The sequence below is a fragment of the Alligator sinensis genome, unplaced genomic scaffold (assembly GCF_000455745.1).
Source record: "Alligator sinensis unplaced genomic scaffold, ASM45574v1 scaffold76_1, whole genome shotgun sequence".
NCBI lineage: Eukaryota > Metazoa > Chordata > Crocodylia > Alligatoridae > Alligator > Alligator sinensis.
The window spans coordinates 1,174,371-1,188,509 of record NW_005841865.1 but is presented as its reverse complement, the minus strand read 5'-3'; the positions used below and the strand labels follow the sequence as shown (position 1 = coordinate 1,188,509).

General features: G+C 43.9%; 1 protein-coding gene across 2 annotated transcripts in view; it reads right to left on the bottom strand.

The window, feature by feature from the left end:
- The window catches only part of TOP1 (DNA topoisomerase I), a 52,342-nt gene that overhangs the window by 1,838 nt on the left and 36,365 nt on the right, over positions 1 to 14,139 (bottom strand). For both annotated transcript variants that reach the window (XM_025191203.1, XM_025191210.1), the window contains exons 12-20: positions 13,715 to 13,902; positions 12,774 to 12,918; positions 10,992 to 11,135; positions 9,226 to 9,411; positions 7,508 to 7,576; positions 6,583 to 6,697; positions 4,827 to 4,954; positions 3,110 to 3,204; positions 2,023 to 2,172 (exon numbers count right to left, since the gene is read on the bottom strand). In XM_025191203.1, the coding sequence (XP_025046988.1) occupies positions 2,023 to 2,172; positions 3,110 to 3,204; positions 4,827 to 4,954; positions 6,583 to 6,697; positions 7,508 to 7,576; positions 9,226 to 9,411; positions 10,992 to 11,135; positions 12,774 to 12,918; positions 13,715 to 13,902 (1,220 nt within the window). The remainder of the gene's footprint in view (positions 1 to 2,022; positions 2,173 to 3,109; positions 3,205 to 4,826; positions 4,955 to 6,582; positions 6,698 to 7,507; positions 7,577 to 9,225; positions 9,412 to 10,991; positions 11,136 to 12,773; positions 12,919 to 13,714; positions 13,903 to 14,139) is intronic.

The window sequence follows — 14,139 nt, the reverse complement described above, 5'->3', positions numbered from 1 at the left end:
GAAAGAGGTCAGAGTACCCACACTAAGATGACAGGACAACTCTCAGCTCTCACAAAGAAGAGCCATGTAACTGAGTAATTCCTCTTGGATGGATTTAATTCACAAGGGTAACATTCAATTTCCAGGACTGTCTGAGTCCTTGAAGCTAAGCAGAAGTGGGGATGGCTAATACAGATCTTTGTTAAGAGCCATTCAGGCTGAAGAGCTTTCAACTTGCCTATACAGGTACAATGAAAGAGTAATGGAAATCTCCTGCTACCACCAGCCACCCATTTCTCAAGCAGCAACCTTTGCCTCAGGAACCTCTATTGCTTGAGGCAGTGTAAAAGATTAAATTCACCAGCATCAGTGCAGAATCTCCAGCTCCTGAATACAATATGACCTAATCTTTACTTGCCCACAGGAGAAACCCCAACAGCCTTCTTTACATATGCAGAACTGGCATGGTTACAGCATCTGCTCAGGAATGGCTCAGGCTTGGAAGAACAACATGATACACCAGTGGTGGGCAATTATTTTGGCTGACGGGCCACTTAAAACAAATCGTATACTAAAACACAAACATCTACTATAACATATTTTAATTTAAAAAAAATAGTTTTTGTCCTGGGTTGAGTAGTGTATATAGAGGTGATTGCATAATAGGTCAACAAAGTCTTACTCTTGTATTGTATTGTTTTTGGGGGGGGGGGGGGGGCGGCTGCCCATGTGCTAAGTCTTGAGAGGTGGCCAGAGGTGGAGGAAAAAGTGGGGCAGGCAGGGGGCACATACAGCAGAGTTCACCCAGGCAGGGCAGTGCAATGCAGGTGCACGTGTTCTACATGGGGCCGAGCCCTGCCCGTTCCTGCCCAGGACAGCTTGTGCCACACTCCAGCCCACACCTGCCCCATGCCCACCAATGACAGTGCCCCAGCCCCAGCCCCTTCCTGGTGGGGCTGTTGTTGATGCTGCCCAGCTCCCCCTGCCTCCAGCAACTCCTTTTTCAGCCCCTGCTGCACCACTCCAGCCACCTTCCACTCATTCAGTGCCTGTAGGTGATGGTCATTGTGCCAGGCAGCTGAGTGGGTGGAAAGCAGCTCAGAGCTGGAGCCCCATTTGCTGGGGCAGGAGCTGCCTGGATGCAGCTTCCCCACCCCGACCTGGCTGGGCATGTGGTGCCTGGCACATATCACCATGGCTGCTGCTGAGAGCGGCACAGCAGGGGCAGGAGGAGGAGCAGCCGCCACTGGAGGCAGAGGGAGCCAAGCAGTGCCTGGGTGGGTGCAGCAGCAGCCGAAGCAGCTCCACTGAGAAGCTGTGCATTCTTGCGGGGGCTGGGCTGGTGTCACAGAGCAGGTGCAGGACGCAAGCTGCCTGGGGTGGGCCTCGGTCCCATGTAGAGCACCACGGGGGGCAGCCATGGGCCAGACAGCATTAACAGGTGGTCCAGATAGAGCTGTGGGCCATATTTTTCCCACCCCTTTGACCAGCCGCCCACTTCTCAAGCAGTAATTTTTACCTCAGGAACTTCTAGCATAAAGATTCAATTCACCAACACCCATGCAGAATCTCTAGCTCCTGAATACAATATGACCTAATCTTGATTTGCTTCCAGGAGAAACCCCAAAAGCCTTCCTTCCACACGCAGAGCTGGCATGGTTGCAGCGTCTGCTCAGGAATGGCTTAGGCTTGGAAGAACGACATGACAGGTCACCTCTGAGACCACAGATGTGCTGCAGAGTTGGCGGGGCAGGGAGAGAATGTACACAGTGTGCTTGGCGCTACCCTCCATCTCCAGCGAAAATTAGGACACTGACATGGAAGAGATGGCAATTAAAACCTTGTAGGTGTTATCTATTTAACTGTCACTTTCCCCATGATCCCAGAGATGTTGCTGGTCCTGGTGGAACATGCCTTTCGTCTCAACTGGTCTAAAATTCAGCAGAGGACTTTGAGGCTGAAGTATCAGAAAGTACTTGAATAACGTGCTCAAAATGATCCTGAGGTAGTGCGAGACCTTTCACCTTCAGAACAGTAGCTTACCAGGCAACTGAGATCCGGGGATCCAGGTAATTGAGTTTGGAGGTGCCCAAGGCAATCTGCTTGTTCTCCTCCCTGTCTGTGGCCTGAACCTCCAGCTTCATCAGTTGCTCCTCAATCCTCTGCACAGCTTTCTTCTTGCTCTCCACTGTCCTGTAACAGATGGAAGGAATCAGGGAACCATTCGCCAATGCCTCTGGGGGAGCATTATTGACCAGTGATTCAAAGGGGCCCAGGCAACATGCACCCTTCTTTCTAGGATCCTTATGTGCAAGTGATGCTCAACAGCACCAAAGTGCAGCCATGTCTGGGGTGAGAAGTCACATGCTTTCAATAGTCCAGTACCTGAAATCAAGGACTGGAACTTAAACTATTTAGTAATACTCAAGGCGGCAAATTTAAATTAAAAGAGTAAGTAAGAATTGGAACTGATCTAAGACTGGAGATAACACACTATTCAGGCATAGAAAATGAGGTCAGACTACCAGTATCAAGCTTCATTTAACAGAGGGCTATTCTTCTTACACTGCCTGTAGAGCCTTGTCTCACAGTAAAATGCACATGCCTAGCCAGTATTTCACTTTGGCCCTAAACTGTTCCATAGCTTCTAAATGGACTAGTAGGTAAGATCTATCCATCTCACGAGTCAATAGGAATGCACACTGCACAGCAAATGTTACCAAGGGACCAGGGGAGGGAGAGGGAAAAAGGATGCAGGGAGATTACATGGTGGCTTAAGGAGGGTTAAATACATCGCCTACCAGTGTGTCATTAAGCAAGCAGCTGCATGGTGGGCTCATGGAAGCATATGAAGGCCATATATGAAGGTGGAGCATCTTAATATTCAGTTAAGGAGACCTCCAGAGTTACTTGTGGGGGCTAAAAATGGCTAGAAGGCTATTTTTAATACAAAGCCCTATGTATGGGGTTGAACAATGAAAACTAGATCCCTCAAAACTCTTTGAGGCCCACCGACCTGGAGGTATTTTAAGAACCACTGCAGTGAGAAGTCCCATTTTGGGCTAGTGGCTGCGCCACAAGCCACCATGTGACATTTTTCACCTCTTTGTTGCCCTGAAGCCAGTCTTACTTTTTAGACTTTTCATCCCTCCGGACCTTGGCATCAGCTTTGGCGCTTTTCAGTTCTCTCCTGGCATCAGCTAACTGTTCCTTCTTGGCATCAATCTAGGAGAGGCAAAAACCCAGACAGCAGGAATGTGAACAAGTGTGAATAATTGCGGAAGTGGAGATCACTCATCCTGGGGAACTAGAAAAGGCTCTTGACAGATTTACCAGCTGCACTGCAGTCTACAATCCAACAGCTTGCTTACATGCAAGAGTGGCACATCTCATCCATAATGGAAGAGCTTGGGGAAAAAAAAAAAACAAAAAACACAAAACCAAAAAAAACCCACACAAAACAACCAAATTGGCTTTTGGAAAAAAAATTTACAAGTTCAAAGAGTGCTTAAAAACCTTGTCTGCCTATGTCCTTAGACCAACATGGCTACAACCTACACCCCTTAAAAACTAAGGACACTTTAAAAGGGCCTGATTTTCTGGGCACCTTTCCTTTGAAAGTCAACCTATCTTAGGCTTAATTTGAGCACTAGTAAAACAAAACTAAACCAAAACAAAACAATTCCCTACCCAAAAAAGAGAAACCCCTCCTGAGATGTTCAAAATCACTTACCACTTTTGGCAGGCGAAAAAAGTGGCACCAGCTTTACAAATCCATTGTACACAGAGACTAACTTGATAAAAAAAAGCTGCTTATGAAATATCAGGACGGGCATTTCAAAACAAGAGGCAGCAAACTGGAAAAGCCTCTGGTAGCTCCCTCGCTCAGGTGCAAAGGGCAGTAGATAAGTACACTGGGATTTGCCAAAGCATAGCTGATTCAGGGCCCTTTTGGTCAGTCAGTCCCTAGGCTGGATGCAAACTAAGACCAGATCACCTAGAGGTACCACGTTATCCCATGGAGGAAAACTTCTTGGGCAGAGATGACAATCAGTTTATACCCTGAATTATACAGATTGAAAGCTCTTTAAACCTTCTAAAAATACCGAGGACTGAAACTAGGCTGACAGTTTTAGCCTTTGCTTGGGATTCAGTGACATTTAGAGTTTCACAGCTTCCCAGTCTTTAATTGCTACTCTCAAACATGCCACCTACTCCAAAGTTAAAGGCTCAACCCAGTTGTAAAAATCAGGGGTGAGGGCAGAACAGGTTAAGTATCAAGGAAGCAAGGAAACACTACAGTGCTAAAACAGAAGATCTTATTGTAAGGGTTATTTTGAAGACAGGATGTGAACAGACTTAACCACATTTGAACCTCACCACCTTTGTCAGAAAATCTATAAAGGAAGAGGTCAAGTCAGAAGTGTATTGGAGACGAGCTGAACTGACACAATGGTCTACAGGCCACACTGAGGGACTAGACACCCACACTGATTTCCTTTTACAAGTCAGAGACAAGAGACCTCTGGTTTCAAGGTCAACTCAATGGCAAGTCCTCAGAGCAATTCAGAGTTTGAGGATGGGAAGCATTCTGATTTGTTTTCTCCCTGACCAAAGGTGCCTGATACTATTCTATCTGAAAGGAGAAAAGCACTTGTAACGATACATTTCCTTTAAAAAAAAAATAAAGATTCACTTCCCAGAGCAGATTAGTTTCAGACATAGATGCATTAATGCCCCAACCTAAGGAGTCTGGTTCTCCACAGACCCAAGGAAATAAGATACCCAAGACCCAAAGAAGAGGTATTTCTAACACTACTTTTAATTTAATGGAAACTGGGCATTACCTTGGTCTGAAGATTCATCATGGATTTTTCAAAGGTCTTCGGTGGCGCCCTCTGGTGGTTACATAGAATAGCAACAGCTCTATTGGCACGGTTATAGGAAAGGATCTTTGCTGGGATGTTATCATCCGCTGGAAAAGTTTAAAAGCAGGTGAAGTGGAGCTCTGCAAGGTTGAGTAGTCACGGCCACATTCTGCTGGTTTTACAAGTTCATATCTACTGAGGAGGCTACTGAGGTAATCTGTATTCTTCTCTACCGTGCCAGTCTCAGCACTGCATTTCAACTACTTAGCATTAAGTACCAGTTTACTTGTATTCCAAGTACTAATTCATTTTGGGTCAAGTTCCTTCAATGGAAGCCTTGGCCTGCTGGCACCAAAGAATTAAAGGTGTATTTTGCTTTTTTCTTCATGCATTATAGTCATGAATAATTGTAATGGAGACCACCAACAATGGAGAGTGGGGAGGTCTGTTTGGTGGTGAGGACAGGGGTCTGTGAACTAGATTTGTTCTCGACAACATGAGACATTGGACAGGACACTTAACTTCCGTATGCTTCAACATACATACTCTTCTAGAAGGGACTGGGTCTTCCTGTCTCAGAAGGGATGTTAGGCTGGATTGAGAGCCTGCAACACTCATTTTGGCCAGTCCCAGATACGAGCTGCATACAGTGTGCACTCCAGCCGGTTTGAGGCAGACACCACATGCCACAGATCCCGGAATGGCCAGAGTGGGTCCTGGATCTGGCATGTGGTGGACCCCTTGAACATGCCCCTCCCCACCATACCAGATCCAGCACCTGCTCTGACTGGTCCTGGACAGCTCCACATGTAGTGCCTGCGCTGGGACCTCTGCTGCACACGGCGCCTGCCCTGAACAAGCTCTATGTGCAGCCTGCATCCTGGACTGGCCAGAGAAGGTGCATGGGCCACATGATGTGGTTCTGCGGCTCTGGTCCAGCCCGCAGGCCTCATCTTCAACACCATTTTGATGAATGGCACCAGAGAAACGTCAAATACTAATGCTGGCTTGTAAGTTTGCAGGTGCCCAGCTGGAACAAGTGGGGCTTTAAAGGACACCTCTGCTCCCTGCACAAAGAGTAACTTCCAAAATGTTAAATAAAAAGACAAGACATTTGCAGGGCCCTGGAGGCTAGGTACATTGCAACGGGCACAACTAGAGGCTGGGGACAGAGTGCATGTGGCTGACCATACATCAGTTTACTACTGCCCCAACCCTGGGCTTCTTCCCAGTGCAAGAGAACCCACAAGGCTGTTTTGGCAGTCAATCTTGGTACAAGCCACAGGCCCAGTCATGCTGCTTATACTGGGAGAAGTACAAAGGGAGTGGCACAGGTTTAGAATAACGAAGTCTACAATACCTGTATTGACCCATCCTAAGGGAATCCCTAGGAAAACTGATGAAATTCTCTTTCAAGCTGTTCAGTGCCACAAGAATGGGGACCAGAACCTGATCCCGTGGAGCCCAGAAAACACTTCCCCCTTTTAATCTAAATATGCATGATGGGTCAAACTGGTTCTAAAGACAAAGGAGGAGAGAGGTTTTTGGGGAAGAGTAAAGGGGAAATTCTAATTTGTAGGCCTCATCTTAAGTATCTTCTCCATCTCCACAATGATCTTTGTGCTAGACATCAAAAAAGTGTCCACATGCACTAGCTAAGGTAAAAAAGGGATCCATCCAGGACACTGCAGTCATCACAGTTCCAAATGAGCCAGTCCCAGACAACAGAACTTACGGGTAGTGAGCTCCTTTAGCTGCTGCTGTAGCGTGATGGAGGCATTGTAAGTACGGAATACCTTGGCTGTCAGTCCCTCCATAAGGTCTTGAAGATGTTTATTTAAGATACTGGTCTATGGAAGCAGAAAAAGGTTGAGGTTTCAATCAGTCCAGCATCATGACCAGAATCCAGCAAAACATTTGTGTCCTTACTAGCCCCATTACTGAACTGAACTGGAAGTCGAGTAGTGAATTTCTAGGCACACACAAGACTTGCTTCCTGGAACAGGAATCCTGCTGACAAGGACAGGTAACCATGCCTAGAATTTTGCTAGGACTTTCTAGATCTAAATCTGAGGACAGGGTGGCTATGCTGTGGCACAGCAGGCAAGGACCTGGGGTGGAACTGGGCTTTACATCTGCATTAACAGACTGGGAAGGAGAAAGTGATTATGAACCAGTAGGTGATGGTTGGTTACCATTCATTCTAGAGGTCACATTTCTTTTCACATTTACACTTTGGGCCCCAGAATGTGTGAGTGGGTCTATCTCACCCCACTCAGCACCTTCACTGTGTTCCTATTAATCTGAACTCGTTTGGTTGGAGCAGACAGGAAAGCCGTTATCTCATGCATCCTTCCCCTCCACCTAACAACTCAGGCTGCTCCTGTACCAAGTCCTAAGGCATTGAATGGCAGTTTCTGTAAAGAGCTTGTAATAGGCACACCCCTACTGGAAAGAGATGACCCACTGTTTCTGGGCCACCATGACAGGCCTAGCTGGTTAAAAAAAAATAAAAGATGAAATCAAAGCCTCTGCTGCCGCAGGGCATTTGCAATCAGCTGGCTGTCAGCAATGCCTTCACTCTAAGACTCTCTCCAACAGCATAGTAACAATTGCTAGGGTTAGATTAAAGGAGCTCCAAAATGCCATTATGTGCTTACATTCAGTCGGTCAAAGAGGTCATCCTCAGGCTGCTTATTCTCCATGAACAGCTGAAGATTCTTAAAAACCTACAAGAAAGAAGGGGGAAAGGGACGGAGGGTTCTTAATAAGGAGACTGGGTGGTTGGCAATGGGATATGGAAGCTTTTACTTCCAGGTTACCAGTTCAAATCCAGCCCAGCTTGATAGTGCATGAAACCTACCATCTTTAAAAAGCTGTATGGTGAGCAGGTGAAAAGAGTTGTCCCATTCCTAATAGACACTTGTCTGCACATTAAGGCAATGCCAGAAGCTTGTCTAATGCTTCACTCCCCGATAGCAGAAATCAGGGGCTGACTGGCCCCTGAAGTGAACTCCCCCCCCAAACACAAGCAACTAGGTTACTTGCCAAGTATGTCTGATATCCAAAAGTATGCCCCTGACCATTCTCCAAACAAAAAAACAGAGTTGCCAGCACAGGCCCAAATAAGAGACATAAGCAGCCCAGGACATCCAGAAGTGACCACACTCCCTTTGCCCTACTAGATATTTCACACAACTGTCCCACATTTGTAAATTCCCTTGATTACACCAAGACTGTGAATAGTGCCCTATGCAGCTTGGAAACTTCAACGTCCAGGCTTTTTAATCAGAACACATTCTCATAAGAAGATACCAAATATACAAAGATTTCTGTTTTCTTTAATAAGGAGTTCCCTACTGGAAACTCTGGAGAAGATGCACCAAGAGGAACAACCATTTTAAACAATTAAAAAAAATTGTTTTCTTCTTTTAAATAACAATTCATTTATATAGTGGCCACAGTTTTATAAAAGGTCAACATTTACTTCTCTTTTACATTAAATTTACCACAGTATAGCATACACTGTATTTTACACACTGTGCTAAGTGTATACCTTGTGGGCCAGATTCTAAACTCAGCTACACCCACATAAATACAGAGCACCTTCCTGGACTTTTTAAACCCCTCCATTTGCATTACATAGACACAGATTTATTTTTGGATTCATTCACACAATTTGAGGAATAGAACAGATGAACTGATAAGAAACAAACAAACTTTGCTTCAAAGACGACGACCTCAGGCAGCATGTAAGAACCTTACATAGTGGTTATTAGGAGTGGACCTGCTCTCCATAGTACCCAAGATCAGGATGTAGCCCAGTAGAAGAACATATTCAGATGTGAATGCAAATGAAACCAAGGGCTCATAGAATATTTAGACGTCACCCAGGGACTGCCTCTTAAGGCGTAACTATGTATTTACTGTTATACCAGTAGCTGTATAGTTCAGTATTGACCTCTTATGATATTAGGGGTTGTAGATATGAAAGCATCTCTAAGAAGTCTACCTTCACAGTACCTGCCAAAAAGCCAAGGCTGATGACTAGCAGCATGTCCATATAACAACTCTAAAACAGTCATTTCTAGTCACGACGGGAGCATATAACCACAATGGCTGAGAGCTCAAGGTGGTGAGAGGGTAGGAAAAAGAAGAAAGCTGTTTACATCCTTCATATTTGGTCCATAATCAGAACAAGGCAGGTACCATCCTTACCCCTTTAAAAAGCATTTCACAAGAAGGAAGGGTAGGAAATAAACTACTTGTTTTCTGCTTACACATTTGTCTAATGTCTACTAATACATTTGGTTTCTACCACCCAGCTCCTCTTTTCCCTGTAGTACAGCGTGGAGGGGAACGATTGCAGATATCTTACCCTCTTCTCAACAGGGACTTTGTTGTAGTATCGGATGGAGTCTTTTCCGAGGAAATCAAACTCAACCACGTATTCCTGACCATCCAACTCTGGATGCAACTTAATATGTTCTACTCGGAGAGAGCAGCAGCCCACAGTGTCAGCTGTCTCCCCTTCTTCCTTTTCATTACCAGCTCTCAGGGCAAGCTACAAATTGAGTAAGGAAGAGAAGACTGTTAGCATTTCAAACTGCTCTGGTATTTATGGACTGTGGGGACCTCAAGACATACTGGCTTTGGGGTCAGGGCATTCTCCATTTGGTTTAAAAATCTTAGATTTTAGTGCAGTAGTGCATTACTCTCAAAACAGGAGGTGAAAACGGATGTTCACAGAAGCTTAAAAGTAACTCAGAAGGAGGGTTTTGAAAGTCAGATTGCTGAAAGCGATTTATAAATAGCTGTAAGCAAAATGAAATGCAATTGGATTTACATGCCCAGGGGAGAAGAAAAATAAAGATGCATAAAGTTATTTATTTAAAAAAACACACAAGTTTTTCTTTTTAAAAGTAAATCTGTTTACAGTTCAATAAAAAAAGATGATGATTACGATGATTGCAGCCTAAATTTTAATCATAATTTCTTTAAATTATTTAAACGTAAATAATATGAAATAAAATGTGAAATTCACTTACACTTTTTGCATTTAAAAGTTACCTAAACTTGAATGAATCATTCACTATTTGCTATTGTAATAAAAAGTAAGGGTTAAATATCCACATAAACATATGCCAAGCTGTTTAATAAAAATGTATTCTCCTGGAAAGAAAAAGGTATACCCACTTTGGTAAAAAAGGCTATGTCTGGCTGCAAAACAGTAAGCCCTTCTTTATAAACATACAGATATAGGAATCAATAATTTAAATCAAGATCTCCTGCTTTAAATCAATCCATCTTGATCAGCATGGATACTTATCTGGTCACAGAACCCACACAGAGCTGGGATGTCATTATAGGTTTAAATACTACAGTGGCATAAAAAATGTAGTTCTTCTGTAGTGTGTGCGCGCGCGCGCACGCACGCACATGCGTGCATGCATGCACATACATATATACACGTATATATATATATATATGTGTGTGTGTGTACACACACACACACACACACACACACACACACACACACACACTCTACAGAAGAACTACATTATTTATGCCATTGTAGTATTTGAAACATATAATGACAGCCTATATAGGCTGTGCACATGTGTATATATGTATGTGTGTACACACGCGTGTGCATGCATGTATGCATGTATAGGAGGCAAGAGCAACTAGCATAGTTTGGGTCATGATCACGGAGCCCATAGGTGCCAATGAAAAGCAGAGCTTTCCAATTCGAATTAGAAACAGCTGGAAACAAAAGAGCCATATACCCACATGTACAATTCCCACTGATCCAACTAGGGAATTCTGGAATTAACCAAATTGTGAATTTTGTCTGAACACAACAATGCAGTCAAAAATAGCCAGGTTCAGTCTGGCAGTTTCCAGTTATTGGGAAAGAAGCAGAGGGTAGAATGCCCCCAGAAGACCCCATGCACTTGAAGAGTTGGGGTCCCAATACAATAATGAACAACTTCTCTCAAGGCCCTTTCAACTCCTCTACTTTGTAGAGGGTGCAAATGTTTTAATCAGGGCCTGATTTAGGGCTCTGGCACAGGCATCCAACCATCTTGCATTTTTATACCTAGCAAGATAGAAGAAAATGACTGACAGACTGCTACTCACTTTATCAATGAAGTACAACGCCACAGCCCTCTGTCGTACTTTCATTTCTTTGGACTTCCAATCTTCTCGATATTGATTCCGGATCTTGTCCACACACTTCTTCAACCTCCGAGCTGTCTCATACTTCTGCCAGTCCTTCTCACCCTGTGGAGACAGACACAGCCAAGTCAACCTGAGAAAGTGAGCAGCAAGAGCAAGGAGCTTGATCTTAAATCCTGCTCAACCCTGAATGCAACTGATAGTCTGTCACTTACAAAAGCTCTAGGATTTCACTACTTATAGCCCTACTCCAGACTACATTCATAGGCAGCTGCAGATAATTCAGTTAGCCATATTAAATGCCAGCAAACAGGTAACTATAGAAGACAAATGAGTCGGGTACTTAGTCTTCCATCTTTCTAAATTTAAAATAGTGTCTCCCTATTCTATTAAGATGACTTAATTACTTGCAACTTCTATTCTCACAAGCAGGCACCCTCACAACAAAAACATAACAACAGTAAATCTGTGTGATGACATAATTAGAAATTGGGAATTTGTTCTTTGGAACAAGGTCCCCACACATGCAGAACAAGCCTCTTATTTTCACTCCCTGAAGAGTCAGCCCAGTGAGACTATGGGTGTCTTAAAAGGAAGCAATTTTCTTGGTGTAGAACTTCCAAAATATAATCTTACTTAAACAGAAATCCAATTAGGTTTTAAAGGATTTTGTCATACACTTTTTGCAGGATGCATGTGCATACACAGCAGGTCTTTTCAAATCACTTTCATTCTGCAGGTAAGTAACATGGCTTTAGGGGTATGCGAAACGGGCAGTATTCAATTTGGATTCAGCCCGAGTTAAAGGACAGTGATTCAATTTTGCTGAATCTGAAGATTCAAGTCTGATTCAGCCGTAGACACAGCCTTGTATGTTTTTTCTATGTACCTCAAGGTACCAGGCATGGCTCATGAATGCTGAGATGGTGAGTAGATGAAACGTCTCACAGGAGCACAGGGAGCACCCCCATGCGCTCGGTGGTGGACCTGGAAGTGGACCGGAAGTACTTCTGGTCCACTTCTGGGTCTGCTGGTGAGCGCACGGGGGGACCCCCTCTGCGCTCCTGTGGGACGCTCCATTCACCCCATCTCAGCCTTCACGAGCTGCACCTAGCACCCTGAGGTACGTAGAAAAAAACCCAAAACAAAACAAAAAACCACACACACATAAAAGCTGTGTCTATGGCCGAATCGTCGAATCTCTCCAAATCGAATTAGAGGGTTCTGATGTAATTCGGAGAGATTAATAGGTCTCAGATTGATTGAGATTGATTCGGATTTGGAGATTCATCTGCCAAATCGGGCCAAATCTCCTCCAAATTGAATCAGCAACTGAAGCGTTGCACTGCCCTAATTGCTTTATGATGGGGGAGATGCTGTTGTCCAGCACATAGCTAGCGCTTCACTGCATAACTAGGAAGGAGAAAGCGGGGACAAACCAACAGTTGAAACAGGTTAAATATTTAAAAAGACTTTAGGAACCAAGTTTCTCGTTAAGCTGACTTCATAGTGTGAGAAGTTCTCGTTAAAAGGAGGGCTAACACTGCAACTCTGATGTACAAAATCTGAAAGCACTTACTATTCTTAGCTTGCATTACTGCAAAGTAGCAGTTACCCCTTTCTGCAGACAGGAAAGGAGGTGACACATGCCTGTCTCTTGTTTTAAATCAACAAGCTTCACTACTCCCCCTTCTTTAGAGGGTCAGTTGTGAGACATGGCCAAGCAACTTTCCAGACAATTACCTTGATTCTAGAGCTGGGGTTCAACATGATGTATTTGATAGATCCCTGGATGTTCTCAGTCCATGACACTAGCCAGGTCACTTTGTTATCATGCCGGACTTCCTTCCATTTGTGCCCTGGAGGTGGTGGAGGAACCTTGGAATCTCTGCAAAGGAAGGAAAAGCAAGAAGAGAAAAGGAACAGTCTTAAGAAGTCCAAAGTAATACAATATAAATGAGCAGCAGTGGACAGTGAAAAGCAGTACAAAAGTCTCTTGCCCTTCAGTGGTTTGGGTAACTGCCTGTTCCCACAGTACATGACACAAACTAGAAGCCATCAGAAGTTTCACTGCTATGCTCTACCTCTTCAAGAATTATCCTGTTAGTCATTGTTCTAAGAGATAATATTGGGTAGTCTACTGTTTTGATTTGGGGATGTTCCTGCAGTTACAGCATGGGAATGGAAAAAAAAAAAACTATAGGACCGAAACATAGGTTTATTACCTCTTAGGCCACAAACTGAAGTGAGGTGGAACAGCTGTATACTGAAGAAGTTGTGCACTTCAATGCTTGGCAGTACCATTAATGGGTCTGGCCTTAAATAAACAGTGCATACAGTTTATCAAGGATGTTCATCAAGACAGATATGCTGACGGAGGTATATGCATGAATTGTGAGAAAGTTTCTACAACTTACTTGCATTATACCTCTTTTTCCAACTATTTAAGCTGGTCTAATAAAAGATCTCAGATTCACCCAAAGAACCTTGTCTGCTCATGTCCTTAGACCAACATGGCTACAACCTACACCCCTCTCACCTCTGAGACTAGTAGTGCTAAGATACCCACCCACATGACCTTTAAAGTATTTTGGTGCCAAATCAAATTATACATGATAAAAAAAAAAAAAAAAAAAAAAATAGGTTAGCTAGGAAGCATAAGGTACAAAGTATTCTATGCTCACTTGCTGCAATTAATGACGATGTCTTCTGGCATGATCCGTCTCTTCAGCATGCCCATTTTGGGATGGTTGCCACGCCCTCTGAAGAGGCCTGGGGGCTCAATCTTGAAGTTGGCAATCCTTTCCTTATGGTTATCCATGACGCAATAGCCATATTCTTTCAATAACCTCTCATTCTCCTCTTTAATTTTCTAGGAAGACCCAAAGTCAGGAGATTACAAGCCACTCAATGTTTTGTTCAATGTTAAGACTAAGGTCAAAATTACTTGTACTCTGGTCATGGCTAGACTCCATCATGTTACATGCCATATAAACCTTCAGTAACAGCAGTCTTTGCCCAACAGATCATAGACATCTACATATAAACCAGACAAAACACTTTCTAACATCTAAAACCCACTCAAACTTTGAGGGAAATAAGTTTGAGC